General features: G+C 61.7%; 1 protein-coding gene across 1 annotated transcript; it reads right to left on the bottom strand.

Moving 5' to 3' along the window:
* Positions 1 to 1835: 1835 nt before the first annotated feature.
* RIPK4 (receptor interacting serine/threonine kinase 4) lies at positions 1836 to 20228 on the bottom strand. Its single transcript, XM_040986641.1, has 8 exons — positions 20009 to 20228; positions 13773 to 14064; positions 9801 to 9949; positions 8104 to 8153; positions 5366 to 5524; positions 4847 to 4950; positions 3928 to 4195; positions 1836 to 3266 (listed from the first exon to the last, which is right to left on the bottom strand). Exons 1-8 carry the CDS (start codon positions 20188 to 20190, stop codon positions 2107 to 2109), a joined length of 2364 nt encoding a protein of 787 aa, XP_040842575.1. The 5' UTR covers positions 20191 to 20228; the 3' UTR covers positions 1836 to 2106.
* Positions 20229 to 21829: the final 1601 nt, after the last annotated feature.

The following is a 21829-nucleotide window of genomic DNA, read 5'->3' on the forward strand; positions in this document are numbered from 1 at the left end:
ACCCCAACCCACCTGCTGCAGCTATGAAGTCTATCCTTCCAGAACCTTGCAGAACTCTGAGAGGACACCCGACAGTAGGGGCCGGGTTCTCCCCTGGTGAGGGAACCCAGGCCCCGGGCTACCTTTGGCTACAGCATCCTGGGCTGTCCTTTGGGAAGCCATTACTGCCTGCCACACTAGGGCAGGGGCAGCAGGCTGGACCCAGCCTGGCCAAGAACATTCTCTGTTCCCCACTACCATGCCAGCCAGTGTGGGAGACCCAGGCCACAGCAGCACTGCCATGGTGCCAGGCAGACATGTCCGTAACGGCCCCCAGAAGAGGGAAAACGCTGCCCACCTCCATCCTGTGAGGCCAACTCTCACTACTGGGCTTCCTGCAACTGGCGGCACTCGGGGGTATGTCTGTCCCAAGTCTCGCCAAGGGAAAGCAGTACAGCCCACCTGAAGGGCAGGGAACCCCACCATTTCATGGGGCAGCCCACCCTGCTGGGCCAGTGGGCTTGAGGCAGGGTCGAGTGCCACACCTTCCTCTGATGACCAGCCGGGGGCAGAGACCACCCAGGGGAGGCCTGAGCCCCAGCCAGGGGACAAGAGGAGCAGAGCCAGGACTCCTGACCTCATGTGACAATTGCACAGAGAGGGCCAATCACTGCACAGCAAGGAGGTGGACAATCACGGAGGAGTTTGACCCATGACATCAATGAGAATTGCAAGGAGCAGGGGGCTGGTCCTCTCTGCTGAGCACGCGGAAGCCACCAGTGACCCCGGGGAAGGTCCCAGGCCAGGGGCGGCAAGGGAGCTGGGAGAGCTTCCAACAGAGACCATCCTTGAGTCAATTGGCCATGTGTGAGATGCGTGGGCTATGTGTGTGTGAGGGGACCTCAACCCACACACTCAAGACGGAATTCAAGGGTAAGGTTTGAAACCCACGCATTTTTGCTTGGGAACTTATTGGGCTCCCACAAGTGGGTGGGACTGATGTGCTTGTCCAGGTGTGGAGACTGGCCACGTGGCAGCCCGGCCTTAGGACACGCACACAGGAGCTTCGGTGGGCACAGGCCCAGGGCCTGCACTTGCCCACACTGGTAGGTGTGGGGGTGGGGACTGACGGACCACTCCATCTCCCTCCCGTGTTTGCTAGTCTCCTGCTGGGTCGCTGCAGGGAGGGCCCAGGCTCAGGAGGAATACCGCCCAGGGCAGGGACCTGAGGATGGCCCGAAGCCTCTGGTGCAGACACCACGTTCTGGAAGCTCAACCGGAAGCAAGAGCGGACACACGCACTTCAGGCCAATGCCTAGCTTTATTGACATCTGCCAGAAAGTTCTCTGGTCTTCCACGCACGACACATGGCAGGAGCATACCACACCGTTGCAGTTCGGCTTGTCCAACCCTGCCCACGAGCTCACATCCTTGGTACATTCACCTCACTGTGCCCTGGCACCGGCCCACACCCAGGCTCCACATGACGGCACCACGAGGAGCCCTTCCCCCCGCTTCCCCCCATCTTTCTCTTCCACCAGCATGTCTCCCAGGGTGCCTTAGGACCACACCCCAACTGCCAGGCCTGGGATGGAGGTCAGAAACACCCCAGCCTTTCCTCCCTCCCCCCCGCCAAGCTCCCACTTTGACTAAAACAAGGCCCAGGAAGATGGCAGATGAGCGGGCGGGTGTGGGGCTGGCAAGCAGAGGTCGGCCCGGGATCGACGTGGCGGAGGACTGTGACACACAAGGGTCTGGGCTCCAAAACCTCACCAGAGACGTGGTGAGCAGCGCGTGCCGGGAGGGGCGTGACTGGGACGCAGTTTCTCCTGCACCCCCATCCTCACTGGCTGTGCTCCGAGCACCCCGAGGCAGCTCCCCGCACCGCCAGGGCGGACTCGTCCTGGCCTGGGACACTGTCTCCCTCAGGCCACCGTCAGCAGCACGAGGAGATGATGGGGACCCACCATTCCTGGGGATCCCAGGCACCGCTGAAGGATGGACAGGTCCAGAGTGCCCCTTGCCTGCCTGGCCGCTCAGGCAGTGTTCCAGCAGAGCCGCCAACAGGGCAGGTCAAGCAGCCCACAAGGCCCTGCCTGTCTCCCAGGGGGAGCAGGGGTGGCTGGGCTAGGTCTTGTTGCGCCGCAGGAGTGTGGCCGTGGGGCTGTGGCCGCCCTGGAACTTGAGGCTCTGCAGGTTGATGTGGGCCCCATGTCGCAGCAGCGTCTCCACGGTCTGCGCATGCCGGCCCTGGGCTGCCAGGTGCAGGGCGCTGAGGCCCTGGGCATCCGCCAGGTCGATGAGCTGGGCACTGACCAGTTCCTCCACCACCTCCGAATGCCCGTGGGCAGCAGCTAGGTGCAAGGCTGTCTGGCTCAGGGGCCCCCGGGCCAGCACATCGGCCTGCTCCTCCAGCAGCAGTTTCACGGTGGCCAGGTGTCCGTTGCGGGCCGCCAGGTGCAAGGCGGTGCAGCCCTCAGCGGTCACAGCCTCCTTGCCAGCGCCACGGTGCAGGAGCAGCCGTGTGGTGCTGGTGTGGCCCGTCTCGGCCGCCACGTGCAAGGGCGTCTGGGCCCGGAGGCTGCGAACATTGACGTCGGAGCCGAGGTCAAGCAGCATGCGAGCCACGCGATAGTGGCCCCGCTGGGCGGCCAAGTGCAGGGGCGTCCTACCGTCCAAGGTCTGGGCATTCACGCTGGCGCCCGGCTGCTTGGCCAGCAACTTGACGATGGGCAGGTGGCCCTGCCAGGCAGCATAGTGCAGCGGCACCCAGGCGTCCTTGCCCTGCAGGCCCACGTCCACGCCGCGCCTCAGCAGCAGGCGCACGATGTTCTCCTGGCCGTGCTGGCAGGCCACGTGCATGGGTGTGCGGCCCTCAAAGTCCACCTCGCTGGCCGAGGCGTTCTTCTCCAGCAGCAGCCGCGTGCTGCCCGCGTCGCCATTCTGTGCCGCGAAGTGCAGCGCCGTCCACTGGTCCTCGTCCTTGGCGTTGATGCTGATCTTGCGGGCTAGCAGCAGCTCCACGACGCCACGCACTCTCCTCTCCACGGCCACGTGCAACGGCGTGGAGCCCTTCTGGTTGGTCAGGTTGGGGTTGGCGTTGTTGAGCAGCAGCCACTTGACGCACTCCTCCTGGCCGGCTTCCACGGCCAAGTGCAGCAGGCTGGCGCTGCCGTCCAGGACCAAGTCCACGTCCTGTGGCTGCAAGATCTTCATCAGCTTGCCGGTGTCCCCGGATACAATGGCGTCCACCAGCTTCTTCTTTTGAATGTCCGTGGTGCCCAGCTCTGCAGGGGCCGACAGAAGGGGAAGAGGGGAGGTTGAGTCAGAGACACCCGTGGCTGGGACGCTCCTGGGACTGGCACACCCCACGGCGCTCAGTGCGAGACCTAATCAGGAGACCTCGGTGGGCAGTGATGATGTCCCCAGCCTGGTCAGTGATCCGCACAGCCACGGCTGCCGTGGTGCTCTGGTCCAGGTGGCAGCCTTTCTGACCCATTGCCCAGTGCCCGCCCCCAAGGCAAGTCAGGCCCTCCCCACCTCTGCCTGATCCAGCAGCCCGCTCTTTAGCCCCCCAGCCCTCCAGGGCTGCTGTACCCCCAGGCCAGGGGAAGAAGCAGCCACAGGAAGTAGCAGCCCCAGCACTGGGGGGAAGGGGGCACATGGATAAGCACCTGAGACAGCACCCACGCAAAAGACCGAGTCAGCTGAGAGATGGGGGCTGGTTTCTGAACCACAAGAGAACTAAGAAGGGGGTGTTTCCTCACGTGGGACTGGCATCCACTTTGCTGCCCACTGTGTGACCTCATCCCTCAGCACCACATCTGCACCTGCCCAGCTCAGGGGCGCAAGGATGGCACTCCCACGAAGGTGGCAAGGAACAGAAGTCCCCCACTGTAGGGCCAGGACACGGGGACTCTCTCCATCCCTGCCCAGCTCCATGCTCACCGCTTGTGGAGGGTTCCCGCTCGAAGGACAGTGAGAGCGAGCCGCGGGAGGAGAAGGCCGAGTCCGCGGAGGACACGCCCGAGAGCCTCTTGCCGCTGCTGGAGGACGGGAGCCTGGACTCGGAGGAGCTGCGGCTGAGCTCCTCGGGCTGCTCGGAGGTCTGGGCGAGGCCGGAGTCCAGCTGTGACAGCAACTCAGAGAGGCTGCAGTCGTTGTCAAAGGCGGGGGCTGAGGCGCGCTTGAGGGGCACCGACACGGCAGGAGCCACCTGCGGGGGGGGGGGGGGCCGCGGGGAGGATGCTGCCCGGCTCTGGCCTCACGGGCCATCCTGGCAGGAGAGAGGGACAGGGCCCTGCACAGCCTGCAGCAGCACCCACAGGAGCGCACAGCCAAGGCCTCCCAACCAGCACCCGAGGCGGCCTGCTCACACCCGCCTGCCCACTTGCTCCCGGTCGGCACCGCCCGGGGCTCTCCTTGGAGTCTCCCCTGCTCTCCTCCCCCCAGACACTGCCTCGGGACCCCCACCTCTCGCTGACAAGAAGCACCCCCACACCAGAGAAAGTGCCTTAGGAGGCTCATCTTCTCGGCTTTACTTTTCTAGCTTCGTGACCTTGCAGGGAGGTGGCCTGCTCTGCCTTGGGATGTCTTATCATGCCCTCAGCGACCTGTGTGGCACAAAGCACTTTACGAAGGGACCAGCTCCCCGCCTCCACCCTACCACCTGCCTCCATGCTCCACGGGGGCTGCGGGCCTCGGGGCCCACAAGGGCTGCTGCCTGCAATCACCCACAGGCATCTTAGGCACTGCGAGGACCCCTACCCTAACCCGCAAAGGGGGCATGGCGAGCTGGCCAGGGCACCTGTGGAGGAGGTGTGGCCAGGTCCACCACCCAAGCCACCGAAGCCGGCCTCCCCACTACCTGGCTGGTGGGCTCCAGGGGACTCGGCACGTCGGGCACAGGGGCCGAGTCCTTCACCTCATCGTCCGGCTTCTCGCACAGGTCCTCGGTCTCTGAAGTGATTTCTTTTGAGGACAGAGAAAGAGCACGTGGCTCAGTCAAGTGCCACCCACCCATTCTGCTCAGCCTGGGGGGCCCCCCACACCGCAGATTCTCAATGATCAACCCCGAGGAGGCCCTGGCAAGCTCAGAGCCAGGCACCTCCTTTGGGGGACCCCCTACCTGCCAGCACCATGTGAGCCCCCAATTCCTTCAACTCATTCTGTCCGTCCCCACGTCCTCTGGGGTCACTTCCCACCCAAAGACACAACCTGTGTCCAAGTGAGGGCAAGACCAAAAGGAAAATGCAAAGGACGGACGCAGGCCGGCAGCTGTGCCCATCTGTGAACACCCAGCACCAGATCTGAACTAGGAGCTGTAAGAGTCGTGTGCCCCCAGGACGCTGGGCCCCACCCCGTCCTGGCTCCCGGGCACACTCACCCTGGAAGGTGGGCCGGGCCCGCGGGTCCTCGTGCCAACAGCGCTGCATGAGGCGGATGAGGCTGCTGCAGGCGCGGGGCCGGGCTCGGCAGACGGGCGGCAGCTCAGGCCGGTGGCCCTTCACCACCTTCACCATAATGTGCAGGATGTTCTTCTCATCTGCCAAGGAGACAGGTGTGCGTTGGGGGGCTCCTCAGGCGGAACCAGGGAGGGCGGGGTCCCCAGGACTGGAAGTACCAGTAAGAAACCCACACCTACCCATGCAGTTCTCGCCCCCTAAGTCCCAGGGTCACCTCCTGCAGGACGCAGGGGTATGGGGTTCACATGGCCTGCATCTGCCCCCTAAACCCCAGGGTCACTTCCTGCAGGGTGGGGGCTTGGGGTCACATGGCCTGCACTGCAGAGGCAGGTACCGCCCCTAAACCCTGGGATCAGGGCAGGGGTGTGTGAGTCACGTGGCCTGCATCTGCCCAGGCAGGCAATGGCCCCTTAAGATCTAAAGCCACCTCGTGCAGGGTGGGAGGAATAGGTGACCCCTCATGCAGAGTGGGAGGGATCACGTGGCCTATACCTGCCCTGGCAGGCATCACTCCCTAAACCCCGGGGTCACCTCGTGCAGCCACCAAGGGTTCCCAAGCAGAAGGACTCTTCCTCACTTTCGGTTCCCAGCCCAGAGCTCAGGCACCCCTGCTGACCTTCCCCCCTCTAGGGGTCAGGCCGGGACCCCTAGACGCCAGCAGCGTCCCCTGGCCTCACAGTGTGGGGCCCATCACCTCCCCATATCACCAGCAGGCTGCTGTTTCGGCGGCTACAGCTCCGACCCAGCATGGGAAGGGAAGGCCCTAAGGCCAGCACTGGGTGCCATAAGCCATGGCTAAGCTCCTGTTCCCAGCGGCCTCCACACAGCTCCAGACACACCCAGGGAAGGCAGCTCTTTGTGGAGAGTCAGGCATGTCATGGCAGGTGTGGGCAGCCAGCCCCGGGTCATCGTCGGTGGCCAGGATTCTCTGCCGGTGCCCGCTTCCACCTTTCCTGTTAGGTCTTGTACAAGAACCACCGAAGGTCTCAACAGGCCATTTCCACTGTAACTTGAACTCCCAAATCCCACCTGTCCTCCACCTGGACCCTCTCCCCAGCCTCGCCCAGACGTGGGGTGCTGCAGAGGGACTAGCACCCTGAAGCCTGAACCCCCAGCTGCCCAGCACCTCCTCGACCACCACTCGGGGCCACGTGACAGTCCTGACCACAGGCAGCCATCAAGGAGACAAAGGGCAGGCTGCCTTCTCTCCAGCGGGGCTCCCGGGACTCAGAGGGTCTTGGGACCCTCCCAGGAGCTCTCACTCTCAGCCCCTTGATCACACTGTAGCCCAGGTCACTGCTGGTCACACCAAGAAAGATACCCAAAGCTGGGATCTTCCTCCACTGGAGCTAAGGAGGCCCTTGACTTTTATAATAGCTAGATCCACGGGATTAAACCTTTCATGGACAGAAGCCTAAAGAGGGGCTTTCTGGAATGGGGCAAGACACTCCAGCTCCCAGCTGACTGTGGGGCACAGGGTCAGAAATGGTCGGGAGCCGGGCCTGGCACAATAGTCTAGTGGCTAAATCCTCGCCTTGAACACCTGGGATCTCATATGGGCACTGGTCTACGTTCCAGCTGCTCCACTTCCCACCCAGCTCCCTGCCTGTGGCCTGGGAAAGCAGTCGAGGATGGCCCAAAGTCTTGGGACCTTGCACCCCACATGGGAGACCTGGATGGAGCTCCTGGCTCCTGGCTTCAGATCAGCTCAACTCCAGCCATTGTGGCCACTTGGGGAGTGAATTAGTGGATGGAGGATCTTTTTCTATGTAGATCTGACTTTTCAATAAAAAACGTAATTTAAAAAAAGAAGAAGAAAGAAAGAAATGGCTTGGGGATGTCAAGGGGCAGGAGGCAATATTGTGGCACAGCCAATGAAACCATCGTTCTAGTTCCTGTCCTAGCTGCTCTACCTCTAAGCCAGCTCCCTAGCAGCTCCCTGCTCACGAGCCCGGGAAGGCAGTGGAGGATGGCCAAGCGCCTCGGCCCCTGCACCCGCGTGGGAAATGTGGGTGGAGTCCTGGCTCCTGGCTTTGGTCTGGTACTTTAGGGAGTAAAACAGGAGATAGGAGCACCCTCCCCCCAACTGCCTTTCAAGTAAACACATCTTGAAAGAGAGACAAAAGACCGGCAGCACCGCGTGCGTGCAAGGGCACGTGTGTGTGCAAGGGCGCCGTGTGCGTGCAAGGGCGCTGCGTGCAAGGGCGGCTCTGCTGCCTGGAACACTTGGCAAACCTTGCCCACATCTGACCACAAACAACAACTCTGTAACAGTCCTAGCGGGAGACGCCCAGAACAAGCAAGCCCAGAGACAGAGAACAGGAGAGGGGTCACCCCCAGGGGCTGGGAGCAGGGGCAATGGGTCCAGGGTTCCCTTCTAGGGTGGAGAGAACATTCGGGAATGTTCTGGAAGCTGACAGCGGAAATGCCTGGCCAACACCATGAGTGTACTTGACGCCAGAGAACTAGACACAAACTCACCACCTCCAAGACTGACCCGAAAAGAACCCGGGTAAAAGTCATGCCACAAGGACATCGTGCCAGCGCAGGACGGCCAGCACCGCCCCCCAGGATGGCCCTCTGGCTCCGGGGCCCAAGCCACTCAGTGCCTGTCCCCCGCCCCCACCTCGGCACACCCAGGAGGCAGGTGGTCACTCACCTGCAAACGGCTTCTTCTGCGTGAGCACGCCCCACAGCACGATGGCAAAGCTGCAAGGGAGAGCAGGCCCATGAGGCGGAGCGAGGCGGTGACCCCGGCCGGGGTGGGACTCGTGGGGAGAGCCGTCCCCCGCAGGGGTCCCCGGCCCAGGGAGACGCCCTGTCCGTCTGCATCCAGCCATGGCTGCGTCAACAAGGGGGCTCACAGCCACCCCTCCTCCTCGGGTTCTGGTCCAAACTTCCCAGAGTGAGAAAGTCTCTGGAGAAGTGTGGGAAGCCCTGTGCGTGGGACCCCACGCAGGCCCCTTGACCAGGGACGACGCAGTCATCCCTCCAAATAAAAATCACTGTGGATACCCCCCCACCCGCCCCCGACACACACAATCAACCCAACACACAAACATGGTGACCAGCATGGTTACTGCTCCACCTGAGACATCAGCGTGCCACAGGGTCGTCGGTTCAAGACCTGGCTGCTGCAGTGTCCCTGCCTGTGGCCTGGGGAAGCAGTGCAGGATGGCCCAAGGGCTTGGGGCCTGCACTCAGACATGGGAGAACCAGGTGAAGCTTCTGCTCGGCTCAGCCCTGGCTGCTGTGGCCATGAGGGGGTGACCAACAGGCGAGATCTCTGTCACTTTGCCTTTCAAATAAATACATCTTTAAAAAACAAAAAATGGAGAGCCCAAAAGCTGGGTGGGTCCCCCGGAATACTAGCACCAGCAGCGCCAGCTGCTAAGAGCACAAGAGGCCCCGTCACAGAGGAAGAGGCGTCCCTGACTCCAACAGAGGGCAGGAAGCTCGCTGTCCCCAAACCGACAAGCTGAGACCAGTCCCCCGGCAGGCTGGCACTGAAAGACACAGCTTAGCATGACGGCCACTGTCAAACCAGTCGGCCCAGGACCAAGGCGGTGGCCGGGACACAGGCAGGGCCTGGTCACGGTCAGCACACGCAGCACGGAGCCACCGGGAGAGGCTCAGCAGCAGCTGGCGTGTCTGGCCCGGCCAGCTGGCAGGACGTCCTCCCTCCTCCTCCTCCGGAAGTCTGGGTGTCACCAGCCTCCCCATTGCACAGCACTTGCACTGGCACCAAGCAGGCATCAGCAAGTGCCAGCTGCTCCCTCCCCAAGACACAGGTGGGACGGACTCTGCGAGAGACCCAGACCCCTGGGAGCCACCTACAAAGCCGGCATCCCATCCCACGTGGGTGCCGGTTTGAATCCAAGCTGTTCTACCTCCCATCCAGCAAAGTGCTCAGCCGCTGCATTCACGTGGGAGACCCAGAGGAAGCTCCCGGCTTCAGCCTGGCCCAGTCCTGGCCACTGCAGCCATGCAGGGAGTGAATCAGCAGATGCAAGATCCCTCCATATAACTCTGCCTTCCAAATAAAACACATCTTTTAAAACAGCCAGCACACTGTGCCAGCTTCAGCAACATACATACTAAAACAGCTGGCACTTTGCGGAAGTGGTAGACCTGGTTATGCCGCTGCCGCTCACAAGAGCTACAAGCCTTTGCTGTCCAGGACAGCTGCTACAGGCCCCGGGAAGCAGGCATCCGGCAGAACAGCATCACGGGCCTTTGGGAAAGCTGCTATCCAGCCACCCACAGGCGAGGCTCAAGCCCCCGAGCCCGGGGCCTGCAGGGGACTGGGGACACCACGACGCTGACCTGCACACGGCCCCGCATGGCAGCACTCACCTGTACACATCATGCTTGGTGTCAAAGAGCCGGCTCTTCTCTCGGATGCGCTCTGGAGGGAGGTAGGCAATGGTGCCGAACAGGCCATCCATGCTGAGGTCGTGCGAGTGGGACAGCCCGTTGCACTTGGCCAGCCCAAAGTCGGAAATCTGCAACGGCACAGACGCAGAGCTCTTGTCAGCCCTGGCCGGGTTCGCGTGGGCCCTGGGGGGCTCAGTGCTCAGCCTCACCCCTCTGCAGCCCCCAGACACCTACCAATCCCGACATGGGAGCTGGGCTGTGGGCACCTGCCAGGCCCTGGCCTGGGCCTCCCCAGGGAGCCCCCCAGCCTCTGCAGGCATTCCCAGCACCACACCTATGGGCTCTGCCTTAAGCAAGGAACTCACTGGGAGACAGAAGGCCCGCAGGCAGGAGTGCCTGCCCTCTGGAGGCGCCAGGGCTGTCGCCAAGGGGTGAGGTAGCAAGCGGCCGCTGCGAGCTGGGGTGACCGGTTCTGCAGGCTGCCAGCTGGGGAGGCAGGCAGGCAGTGACAGGCCCTCCAGAGGGAAACACGCCTTCAGGAGCCCTTTAAAGTCAGCAGCACACACAGGAGTCCACAAGCCTCGGCCAAGGTATCCTGCTTTCCACCAGGAGGGTTTGTGGCCTGGGGATGCACCTGCTGGCTCCTCCAGCAAGTACGTGCAAGCAGCCCCTCCCCCTCCACAGGTACACAGCAGCCCCTGGCATTGAACCCTAGAGTTGCTGCCCGTGAGATTAAAGCACTAATGGGACGCCTGAGCCATGTGGAACCGGCTCCTTTCCCCTCCTGCGAGGCGCGTACTGTTTTTCTTCTAAAGCCATGTAATTAATCCCAGGCACCCCTCTCAACACACCTGTGGGGTGGTGGCAACGGGTCTAACTCTGAAAGGTAAGGCACAGGCCCCGCACAGGCACAGGCACCTGGTCCTGGGCTTCAGGGAACCCCTGAATTCACATACTGGGCAAGGCAGGAGGGGATCCCCTGGCACCCGTTGCCAGCTCTCAGAATAACTCCACCACCCTGTAGACCAGAAGCCACGCCATGAGACAGCAGGCATCGCAGCACGCAGAACCAGGGGCTGCTGATGGTCCCGAATGCCAGTGCTGGGCTCAGGTTAAATTCAGAAATGAAGGCAATCGCCCTCAGACACAGCCAGCCAGCTCCAAATGAACTCAGAGCAAGGAGAACAAGGGAGCCTGCACCACAACACAGCGATAACATCACCACCTGAGGTGCTGGCATCACAAGTGCGTGCAGGTTCAAGTCCTGGCTGCTGCGCTTCCAATCCAGCTTCCCGCTAACACGCTGGGAGGCAGCAGAGGATCAGCCAGGTACATGGGCCCCTGCACCCACAGTGGGAGACTCGGGAAGCTCTTGGCTTCAGCCTAGGTCGGTCCTGGCTACTGTGGCCATCCGGAAGTGAACTAGCAGGTCTCTCCCTCCTTCTCTGCACCTTTGCCTTTCAAACAGATCAACAAAAGTGCAAACTAAATCCTCTTCCAAACAGGAAGTTCCAAGCCCTAGGGTTCCTTCCCCCAACAAGCGGTACAGTTCCAAGCCCTAGGGTTCCTTCCCCCAACAAGCGGTACCTGCCCTTTCCCTCCCCCACTGTACCAGACCCAACTTCCCCAACAGCAGGGGGGCGGATCACAGTGGCTCCACACGTGGAGCCCCACTGCTTGGGGGGCATCGCCGAATGGGACGCCCCCAGCCCGACTGAGGTCAGCTCCGGCAGACTGGACAACCTGAGATTTGGGGCCAGATCATTTCAACAGGAAATCGAGGCCACTAAATCGGTGTCCTTAAAGGCAAGACCTACTGCGTGTCAAGCCAGGAGACTCCAGGTGCACTTCCTGCACCTGTCAAGCAAGTGGGCACTGTGGCCGTCAGGTCCAGCTTCACTGGGCATCTAAAGGCAGCCCCCCCAGTGAGGACAGACACACACAGAGCTGGCTGGCACTGCACGGTGTGTGCGGCAAGTCAGCATCACAAGCCAGCTCTGGTGCTAAGGAAGTTGGAGCCCAGGCACACACAGGGCCTCAGAGAGGACGGGTACGATGGTTCAATGGCTAAATCCTCACCTTGTAAGCACTGGGATCCCACACAGGCACCAGTTTACGTCCCGGTGGCCCCACTTCCCATCCAGCTCCCTGCTTATGCCTGGGAAAGCAGTGGAGGACGGCCCCAAGCCTTGGGACCCTGCACCCGCGTGGGAGACCTAGAAGAAGCTCCTGGCTTTGGGTTGGCTCAGCTCCAGCCATTGTGGCCATCTGGAGAGTGAACTAGCAGGTCTGTTTCTCCTTCTCTCTGTAAATCTAATCTGCCTTTCCAGTAAAAAAAAAAAAATTTTTTTTTAAAAAGGAACCTATATATTAAAAAAATAAAGCTTGCCGGCAATACATGTTGGGCAAGAACCAAACAGGATTTAGCAACAGGCGCACCTGTCAAATCCATCTCCCACAAACTTTCAGCAGCCCGCTGGCGCTGCAAGAGTCCAGTGGACACTGCTCCCCACGTCACCGACTACTGAGGTCTGTCCACCAGGGCCTCCAGCCTTCTGCCGGCCCGCCACCCCAGCCGGGAGCTGCTTCTCCCAGGAAACAAGCCTGCCTCCCGGCTCCCAGGCAGTGACTAACCCCTGATAAAGAGTGGTGTCAGACAGAACGACCCTTGGGGGGGTTGGAAGAGGCGGCTGACCGCAGTCTGGCAGGGCTGCATCACTTCCTGTCCCGCCCCCTCCCTCAATCCCGGCTTCCCCACAGCACCATCCTGCCGGGAGACCACATCCCTCCTGGGGAGCCTGCTGGTCCCACACAGGTGGCAAGCAGCCCCCAAGGTGACTTCAGAAAAGCTCGCAGGGGAACACAATTAAAAGCCTGAGTTTGCACAAAAAACTTTTTTTTTTTTCTTTTGCTAACATAGGATGAACCAAGCATTTCAAAAAGTTCTTCTGCCCGGAAATAAACTCTGACTTTTTAAAACTCAATTTCCCACTCACTTCACAAGACCCCCTCCCACTGCACAGTTGTAACGGGCAGGGCAGGACCACATGCGGAGCCCAGGCTCTGGCCACAGATGGGCAGGGACCCCAGGATGTGGGTAAACTCTGGGCCCCCAACCAAGCCTGCTTACTGTTCTCCATGCAGCTCCCCACCACCCATCATGCTGCCTCTGTCCCTGCTACTACAGGACCCCACACCCACCTGCCCGGGGAAAGCTATACCTCCCGTCCAGGGGGGAACCGTGTCTCCCCTGGGCTCCCTCTGCCCGGCCAAAGAGCTGCTGTGTTGCAGGACTCCTGGCCACAGCGCACCTGCTCCTGCTGCCAGCGCCATGAGAGCGGGGCCCAGGGTGGGTCCCAAGGACGGGTCCCTTGAGGGACATGGAAGCACCTGGACCCAGGGACCACAGCGACCAAGCCTGTGTGGGCAGGCTTCTTTCCTGTGCCCTGCAGCTGCGGGCAGGAGCCAGGCTGTGACTCCTGGCTACAGGCCAACTGGTCTCCAGCGTGGGAGAGGCAGGGATGCCACAGCCATGTCCGCTGTGCACAGGTCTGCCACCATAGGTGCCCCCGGGACACATGGGCAGCAGCACCATGGCAGGTGCCACCCTCGACAGGGCGGCTGAGCTGAATCCAAGCCCAGAGTGCCCACTCCCCTAGCTGCCCACTCCCAACTTCACTCACAGCACCCTGCTTCCTCCACGGGCCCGCACAGGAATTGGCAGGTGGGTGGTCTGCATCCCTCTCAGGGAGCCCCCTCTCTGTGCCAATCCATGCCAGGGAGCTCCACTCCTCACCACAGTCCACGGTCCAACCTCCAATCTGCCCCCAAGAGCAGAACCCACGGATCTGCGAGCCCCTTCCCAGGCAGCACCACAAGAGGGCCCCCGTAAAACGCCTCCCTCAGCCCGCTCCACCGCACCCCAGGCCAGACCCCCTGGCCCCGGCCCACCTTGACATGGTAGTGTGCGTCCAGCAGGATGTTGGCCGGCTTGAGGTCCAGGTGCAAGAGGGGCGGGGCCATGCAGTGCAGGAAGTTCATGCCCACGGCCGTCTCGTGGACGATGCGGAAGCGCAGCTCCCAGGGCAGGGGCTCGGAGGCCAGCAGCTTCTCCAGCGAGCCGGTCTCCATGTACTCCATGACCAGGCCCACGGGTTCCCGGCAGATGCCGTACACGGGCAGGATGTACCGGAACTTGGCCATCTCCATCTTCTTGGCCTCTTCCAGAAGCTCCAGGCGCTCCCTGGGAAAGGTCAGCGGGCATGAGGAACGTGCCGTGGCCGGGAGATGGCCAGTTCCTGAGGCGTGTGCCCCCCAGCTCCCCACAGGCAGCCCTGAGCTGGCATTCGGGGTCTCGGAGTCTGGGGCAGCTGTCACTGATTCTCTATCCCTGAAGCCCCCCTCCACCTGCCGTACACAGCCCGGACCCCCAACGTCAGAAGCATGGGGACCGCCTCACATCCCACATACTCACGAAGCTGTCAAGTCACCCCCCAAAACTTCCCCCGCACCAGCCCCGGTGCCAGCTCCCTGCCTCCCACTCTGGCTGTTAACAACTAGCTGGGGGCCCAGCACAATGGCTCAGTGACTAAATCCTCGCTTTGCCAAGCACAGGGATCCCATGCAGGCACCAGTGCATGCCTCCACTTCCCATCCAGCTCCCCTGGATGTGGCCTGGGAAAGCAGGTGAGGATGAGCCAAAGCCTTAGGACCCTGCACCCATGCGGGAGACCTGGAGGAAGCTTCTGGTTCAGTTGTAACCATTTGGGGAATGAGCCTGCAGTGGGAAAATATGGCTATCTCTCTTTCTCTCCACCTTTCCAACAAAATAAGTAAAAAAAAAAAAAAAAAAAAAAAAAAGGAAGAAAAGAAAAAGAACAGCCCAGGGCTACAATGGCTCAGCAGCAAAACCCAATAAAAATAAAATACACCCTTAAAAAAAGAGATTTCTCGTTTCTAATTGCATCCCTCAGGAAAACGCACCTCGTTGCAGCAGGGACTGCACCTGCCCTGAGCCTCCGGGGCCACCCGTCCACAGGGAGCTAGCCCTTGGACACGCCACTGACCCCTTCTCTCAGCTCAGCCGGGGCTGCTGAGCTCAGGGCGGGGCAGGCTCCAGGCAGCGTGCACTGCAGCCAGGTCAAAGGTCGCCCTCCAGCACAGATGGAGGGGGAGGGCTGTGTGGACGTTCAGGGCAAAAAGTCAACAGGGCATGTCCTGGCCACGTGGGATCCAGGTCAGTGGCTGTCCAGTGCGGAGCCACGGAAGGCAGTGGGAACGCTGGCTGGAATGAATGCAGGTTCCCAGGCCGCCCTCCTCAGGCGGGGCATCTGCTTTCTAAGGATGGTTAGCTCTGCAAAGAAACATCCGGAACCACGCCTGGAGAGCAGGTGGCTGCAGCCCAGCACTGAACACAGGCCAGGGAGGGGACAGCCCCCAGGGCCTCCCAGGCCAAGAGCAGAGCCCATGTGGGAAGCCACCCTGCCCCAGGAGCTGCCCAAAGTTACAGAAACACCTGACCAGTCGGAAGTGAGCAGATGAGCCTGACCCTTCTGTTCAACACACACACACACACACACACACACACACACACACACACACACACACACACACTCACACTCTCTCTCTCTCTCTCTGCTCTCCCAGGAAGCTCAGGCAGGGCCAGCTCCCAGCCAGGCAGCCCTGGGCTGCTGCGGGGAGTGCAGACCCGAGTGGGGCAGGGGGAAGGGTGGGTGACCCTGAGCTCAGGCCAGGGCTGGTCCCCACCGGGGGACGTTGCAGACACTGAGTGCCCCAGCGCGAAGCCCAAATTCTGAAACAATGTTTCAAACAGCTACTCATAAAGGGCTTAGTAGCTGCCCAGCACCTTCAAGTGACAGAGCTACGGACCCAGGAGAGACCCTTCCCTGCGCTCCAGGTGGGGGACAGTGAGGCCGAAAAGCTAAGTGTCCTCCAACCCCACCTAAAAAAGCCAGGACCCCAGTCAGACCAGACAGTGCAGCCCACAGGGGGCTTAAGGGGAGGCAGGGGACAGGCTGGCACAGGGGACACTGCGAGGGCACCGGGCGGAGAGGGAGGGAGCAGGGCGAGCTGGATTACAATCAGGCGCGTGCAGGACCACCGCAGGAGAGGGGCGGGCAAGCGTCTATGTTGGCACCAGGTGCAGGAAGTAGTAAAGTAACTGCTAGGAGTGGATCCTTAAATCACCGTCAAATAGAACCATGGTTATGGTAGCACAACTGCCTCACGATGGGGAGTGAAGTTAGGGTCTCCTCCCCCTGGATGACAGGTGCCCAGCGCCCAGCAGCCACAGGAGGGCCAGGCAGGCCCGGAGTAGGGGGACAAAGACGCACCCATGCCCCTCCCTCCCGGGGCAGGGGAAAGCTGCCACCTGCAATGGGGCCACTGGCCAAACCAGCCTCCTTCCATCTGCCCGCGGGGCACAATCCATAAAACCCAGTGACTTCTGACAACAGCCTCATTAGAGACTGCTGGGCGGCCCCAGGCAGGAAGCTCACCACACCCCCTCCCCTCGCCCCACCGTGCCCCTGGGTGCAATGGGGTTCCTTTGCTGGCCTGGCTTGGACACAGACCCCGTGAACTTCATTTCCAAAATATGGCTTCATTTTCAAAATAACGGCCACCACTGCCGTGGTAAAAGCCAACAGGCCCAGACATAGGTCACACAAAGACGCAGGGGAACCGCTGCCAGACAGCAAGGACAGGGAGGGGAATCAGTGCCAGACCGGAGACCCTGGAGTGAGAGGGCTGTGCCCCTCCGCACCGGCTTCCACTGTGCTCAAAGGGGAGGGCGGCCTGTGGCGCACCAGGTAGTCGCCTGCGGCACAAGTGCTGAGTCTGGATCCAGCTCCCTGCACATGGCCTGGGAAAGCAGCAGAGGACGGCCCAAGGGCATGGGCCCCCACGCCCACACGCGGGACCCAGAAGAAGCTCCTGGCTTTGGATGAGTCCAGTTCCAGCCACCGTGGCCATGAGAGTGAACCAGTGGATGGAAGATCTCTGACTCTGCCTTTCGAATAAATTTAATTTTAAAAACAAAAAAGGGGAAGAAGGGTTGGCACCATTAGGTCAGAATCTGAACCATCCAGGTTTTTGCTCTAGGTTTCAAAGCTCCCAGGACACACACCCCGGGGTGGGGCGGGGGGGGGGGGGGCGGAGGTGAGGCAGCCAGTCCTCCTAGGGGTCAAGGAGGACGTCTACACCTCAATAATTCTGTGAAGGGATTTTCTCTAGGCGTGCAAGGACTTCCCTTTAAGTAATGCTGGCATCCCCAAGGCACAGGCTAGGTGGGTACCCGAGGCAGCGTCAGGCTTTGAGCTTGGGTGCAGGTACCAGATGGCAGAGCCAAGCCTTGGCCACATGTGCACTGAACCCAACTGCCATGCGCCTCTCACAGCTCACAGAGAAGCAAGCCACTGGGGGCCACAGGAGCAGGCCGACCCACACCCTGGCGTGTTTGGCTGGATCAGCACCCCTTGGGAGAGGGGCTGCCGGTTCTGCCCCAGCTCCCCTACGTCCCACCTGTTTCGAGATGGGAACTCCCCAGCTGGGGGCGGGGATCACTCCACAGCCCCCAGTGGTAACTGCCTTCTCTTTTCACAGCCACCTGCCGCAGGGCATGATGTGCTGAAATGCTGGCAGTGTCCCAAGCACTACTGCCCAGGGCAGCTGTTGGAGGTCCCTGAGGAAGGGAGGGCGGAGGGTGGGGAGGGGTCTTGGTCCCAGAGAGGGCTGGGAACAAAGGACTCCAGCAGGCAAGCTGGCAATCACATTTTGGAAAAGGTGGTTGGAAATTCGGCTTCTTTGCCAGCCAGGGCTCCCGCCCCCCATCATTCCCAGGCAGCCTCCGAGGGGTTCCCACACTGCTATTTTTAAAACTGACAAGAAAAGGCACATGTCTGATCAGCAGCCACGCAGCTGCGGCCCCGGGGACTGCTCGGGCTCGCCCCGACTGGCAGGAGTGCTGCTGGCTGGCGCCTGGGCTAGGACCTCGTTAATCTGGGCTTCTTCCGAGCAGAAGGCTGGGCTGGCAGCAGGAGGAGCGGAGCCTGAGGGCAGGGGCACTTGGTTCTCTAACTGGTTAACAGCAGCACCCCAGGCTGGGTGACATCCTCCACCCCCTCCAATGCAAGGGAGGCCAGATCTCTTCCCAAAGCCCCCTAGGAGACCCTTGCACACCGGTGCCCTGGCACGCAGGCAGACTTCCTGGGCCCCAGGTGTGCCCCACGGCTACCAGAGCCCTGAGCTCCCCTGCAGACCACAGGTTCCTGGGGCCAGCAGCAGATCTGAGTCAAGGCCGAGGCCAAGAGGCTGGAGCCCAGCGCCAGGAGCAAGCAGCCATGCCCAGCCCAAATCAGGCCTCCCTGACGCCTTATCTCTCCACAGCAGGTGGCCCCTGTGGTCGCCCTGGGAAGGACCTAGACCCCCGAGGGAGGGATGCTGCCCCTCAAACAGGCAAAGCCAAATGTAGCCAGAAAAACCCTACTTTTCCCTGTGACACCATGCAGACACAGGGACACTCGTCTGCGCCCAGCCAGGGCATGGCGCACAGGTGAGGGAGATGGGAATTCCTAACGAGAGCATCAGACCCGCCAACAACCCCGCCACGGCATGAGGCTACCCCAGCTCTCCACGGGACCCTCTGCTGCTGCGGCCAGCACCCAGCTCCAGCTCACTCCACTGCCTGGCCAGGCGGGGGCCAACGACTTCCCGGGACCTGCTGTAGGAAGCTGAGCTCAGCCTAGCTACTACCTAACAGGCCACCACCTGCCGGCTTCCCAGAGCAGGCAAGATGTTCTGGAAAGAACCAAACACGGCCCTCCCCGGCTCTGCAACCCCCACCCCAGCCCGAGTCAGCACGGAGCTCTGGGAGGCGAACCCTCCTCCAACACGGCCACCGAGAGCCCAGGAGCTGGGCCTCAGAACATCCTAAGGATGCAGGCGATGAGTCAGCGGGGGCGGAGTGGTGTGCTGTTTACTTCCCTCTCCGAACGCAAGCAACCCGGGTGCACACTTTTGCTGATGAGTAAAACCCAACTCCAGCTATCAGGCTAGACAAACACAGCCGAGAGGCTAACCCGCCCCACCGCACCTCGAGGAGGGGGCTCAGCCGGTCCGAAGACAGCCGCTGGCCCGCATTCAAAGTGGCTTCTATTTCATCAAAACAACCACAGCGCCCCTCCCAGAAGTTCCCAGGAGCAGCGGCGCGGCCAGGTGAGGAGAGAACTGGCTCCTCGCCTTGGAAACCCGGTTCCTGGCAAAGGTAGCCCGGGCCGTCCGAGCGAGATGGCCACATGAAACAGCTGCGAGGCCGAACACAAACTTCGTTACGCGCAGTCGTTAGAAGCGTCCAACGGAAGCCTGCATATAAACTGCTAAAACCCGGCCGGTAACGGTGAAATATGCCCCCCAAACCAAGTTGCCGCGCCAAGACACACAGACCACCACTGACCCCCGCCGGCAGCTCCAACAGCCCGCGCCTCCCCAACCCGGAGCTCGCTCCAGGAGCTTTTGGTTTCTTTTGTTTTGTTTTTGCAGGAGGCTCCCCTTCCCAGGTCCAGCCCTACAGCCGGGCCAACGCCAGGTTCGGCCTCCGAATGAAATCACCTCCAACAGGGCGTGCGGCTAGGCGACGCTGGGCGGAGCGAGACCCCGGGGCCCGCGGGTGCCAGCGCGCAAGCGCCCGGGCAGCCTCGCCCGAGCCCAGCCGGTGCTTCCGACCGAAATAATTACCGTCTTACACCAATTTGTGCTCCGCCGTAAATTACTAAGGCTGTCGGACGCAGGCTCTGCCCTCACAAAGCCCCGGAACCCGCACGGCAATTTTTCTAAGCTCGGCGCAGACCGCAGCGCTCCGAGGGACGCTCGTCCGCGGCCCCGGCGAGCTCGGGAGCCGGGTACCGGGTGGGGCGCACGGCGCCAGGGCTCCCTCCACGGAGGGTCGCCCCGGGAGCCACGGCCCGGAGCCCCGACGCGCGCACCTAGACCCCGGAGCTCGCCAAAAGCACAGCCAGGGGCTCACGGCCTCGCTCCGGCGTTGGGCGTCCCCTAGGAGGCGGTTCCGTAGGCGACCACAAGGACGGACGGACACACACACATGGGTCCCCCAAAACCCAGGCACCCCAGGCCCACCCCGGCGCCCCCGTCCGACCGCCCGGGCCGCTGACCTGTCGTCGACGTGCAGACTGGGCGAGCACTTGATGGCGAGCCACGTCTTCCAGTGGACGTGGCGCACCTTGTACACCTGCCCGAAGCCGCCCGAGCCCACCTTCTCCCAGCCCGCGAACTCGCCCGCGTCGAAGGTGCGCAGCAGCCCTAGGGCCCACGGGGTCCCACCGTCGGCCTCCATAGCGCCCCTCGCCGCCGCCGGGGCCGCCGCGGCCGCCCAGGTGCCCAGGTGCGCACCCGCCCCGCGCCGCGTCACATCCGCTGTGCGCCCCGCCCGGCCCGCAGTCCCCGCCCCGGCGCCCTGCCCCTGTCCCCTCCCCAGCACCACCACCAGGTCGCCGAGTCCCTGCTAGTCTACGCCGCGCCCTGGGCCTGGGCTTCTCTGCTGCTGTTGTTGTTGTTCTCGGGGAACTCTTGTGCAAAGTGTAGGAAAGCATGCACAATTTTTCTCCACTTGGCCAAACTGCGTGAGGTGGGTCTGGCTCTCTCCTGTGCAGGTGCGCTGTCTCCGCGGCGCCCCTCTCTCCCCGTGCCCGCCCCGAGCCCCGGCAAGGCCCATTTCTGTATTTCTCCCAGGGTTTTGGGATGCACCTGCTGTTTTGGGACCGGCTTCCATGTTATGCCTTATTCTGAGTTTTCTCTTTGGAAGTGATCCCAACCACAAGTTTCAAGTCCACTTCAGGTGCCAAGGTTCTGGAGGCCAGGGTGGGGGGGTGGGGAGTTCCTAATTTCTTTTCTAGGGAGCAGCGGGTCGGGATTGGTTGATTTTGCAGATAGGACATATAATTTCAAAAAGCAAACGTGATTTTTTTTCTCCTTTGGGGGGAGGGGAACATAGGCGGCCTAGCATCGGGCTGAGTGGCGGCCACGCCCCTGAAGTACTCCATCCTGCGTTGCCCCGCTGCCCGGCTAGGGGTGGCGCCCACCGGTCCAAGTGCGAAGAATGACTGGCAGGCTGCGTTAGTACCAGGCGCAGGTTCCGGATCCACCATCACCCCAGTGTGTGTCCCCAGGAGGCCAGGCAGCTCCTAGCGGCCTAGAGGCCCTGCCTGCCTCTGGGCGCTCTGGGACTCTTATCTTACGGCCTGAAATGGAGCTGGTTGCCTGGCCACTCCACGGAGCACAGGCACCTGCTGGGCACCTGCTGGGCACCACTTGCTGTGGGGGGAGGGCATCCCTCCCAGGGAGAGTAGCCAGCCGCATCCTTTGCCTCCTAACTTGGAAATTACATTAGTTTTCTGAAGGCTGGGAGTGTTGATTTGTAGCTTTGCATGTATACCAGCATTGGGGGAGTTTTGGATGAGTTGGGGTAACTGGGAAGTGAGTCCAGTATTATGTTGGGAAGGGAAGAAGTGACCCATTCACCCCCTTCCTGGGGTTCAGCGCCCCTAGTTTCCCCACTTGAGTTGACAAAGCCCCCCTTCACCAGCCAAGTAACAGACACTCCAATATCATCGTTGAATCATCTGTGTGCTTCACAGGACAAGCAGTTCTGGGGGGGAGTGTGTGCAGATCCGGTGCAGGGCTCCAGGACGGGGAGCCAGAGCTGCCTGGCTCATGTCCAAGGGGAATGGAAGGCAGCAGCTCATTTGAAATGCTCCCTGGGCCCACAAGAATGCAGTTCAAAGCCCGGGTCTCCCGTGCGATGCAGGGGCTCCAGCACCCGAGCTGTCCTCTGCTGCTTTCCCGGGTGCCTTAGCAGGGATAGGAAGTGGAGCAGCCGGGACTTGAACTGGCGTCCCAGGTGGGGGCTTCACAGGGAGCAGTCTTACCAGCTTTACCTGCCATAACACTGGGCCCCTTCCTGGCCCCTTTCCGGA

This window comes from Ochotona curzoniae, unplaced genomic scaffold (genome assembly GCF_017591425.1).
Source record: "Ochotona curzoniae isolate NIBS_2020 unplaced genomic scaffold, NIBS_Ocur_1.0 contig_4516, whole genome shotgun sequence".
Lineage (NCBI taxonomy): Eukaryota > Metazoa > Chordata > Mammalia > Lagomorpha > Ochotonidae > Ochotona > Ochotona curzoniae.

Coding starts and splice junctions, on each gene's coding strand:
- RIPK4 (XM_040986641.1), bottom strand. CDS start 20,190: ATGGAGGCCGACGGTGGGACCCCGTGGGCCCTAGGGCTGCTGCGCACC. Junction 8,154..9,800: donor ACCAAGCATGATGTGTACAG/GTGAGTGCTGCC, acceptor TCTCCCTTGCAG/CTTTGCCATCGTGCTGTGGG. Junction 3,267..3,927: donor GCGGGAACCCTCCACAAGCG/GTGAGCATGGAG, acceptor CGGCCCCTGCAG/AGCTGGGCACCACGGACATT.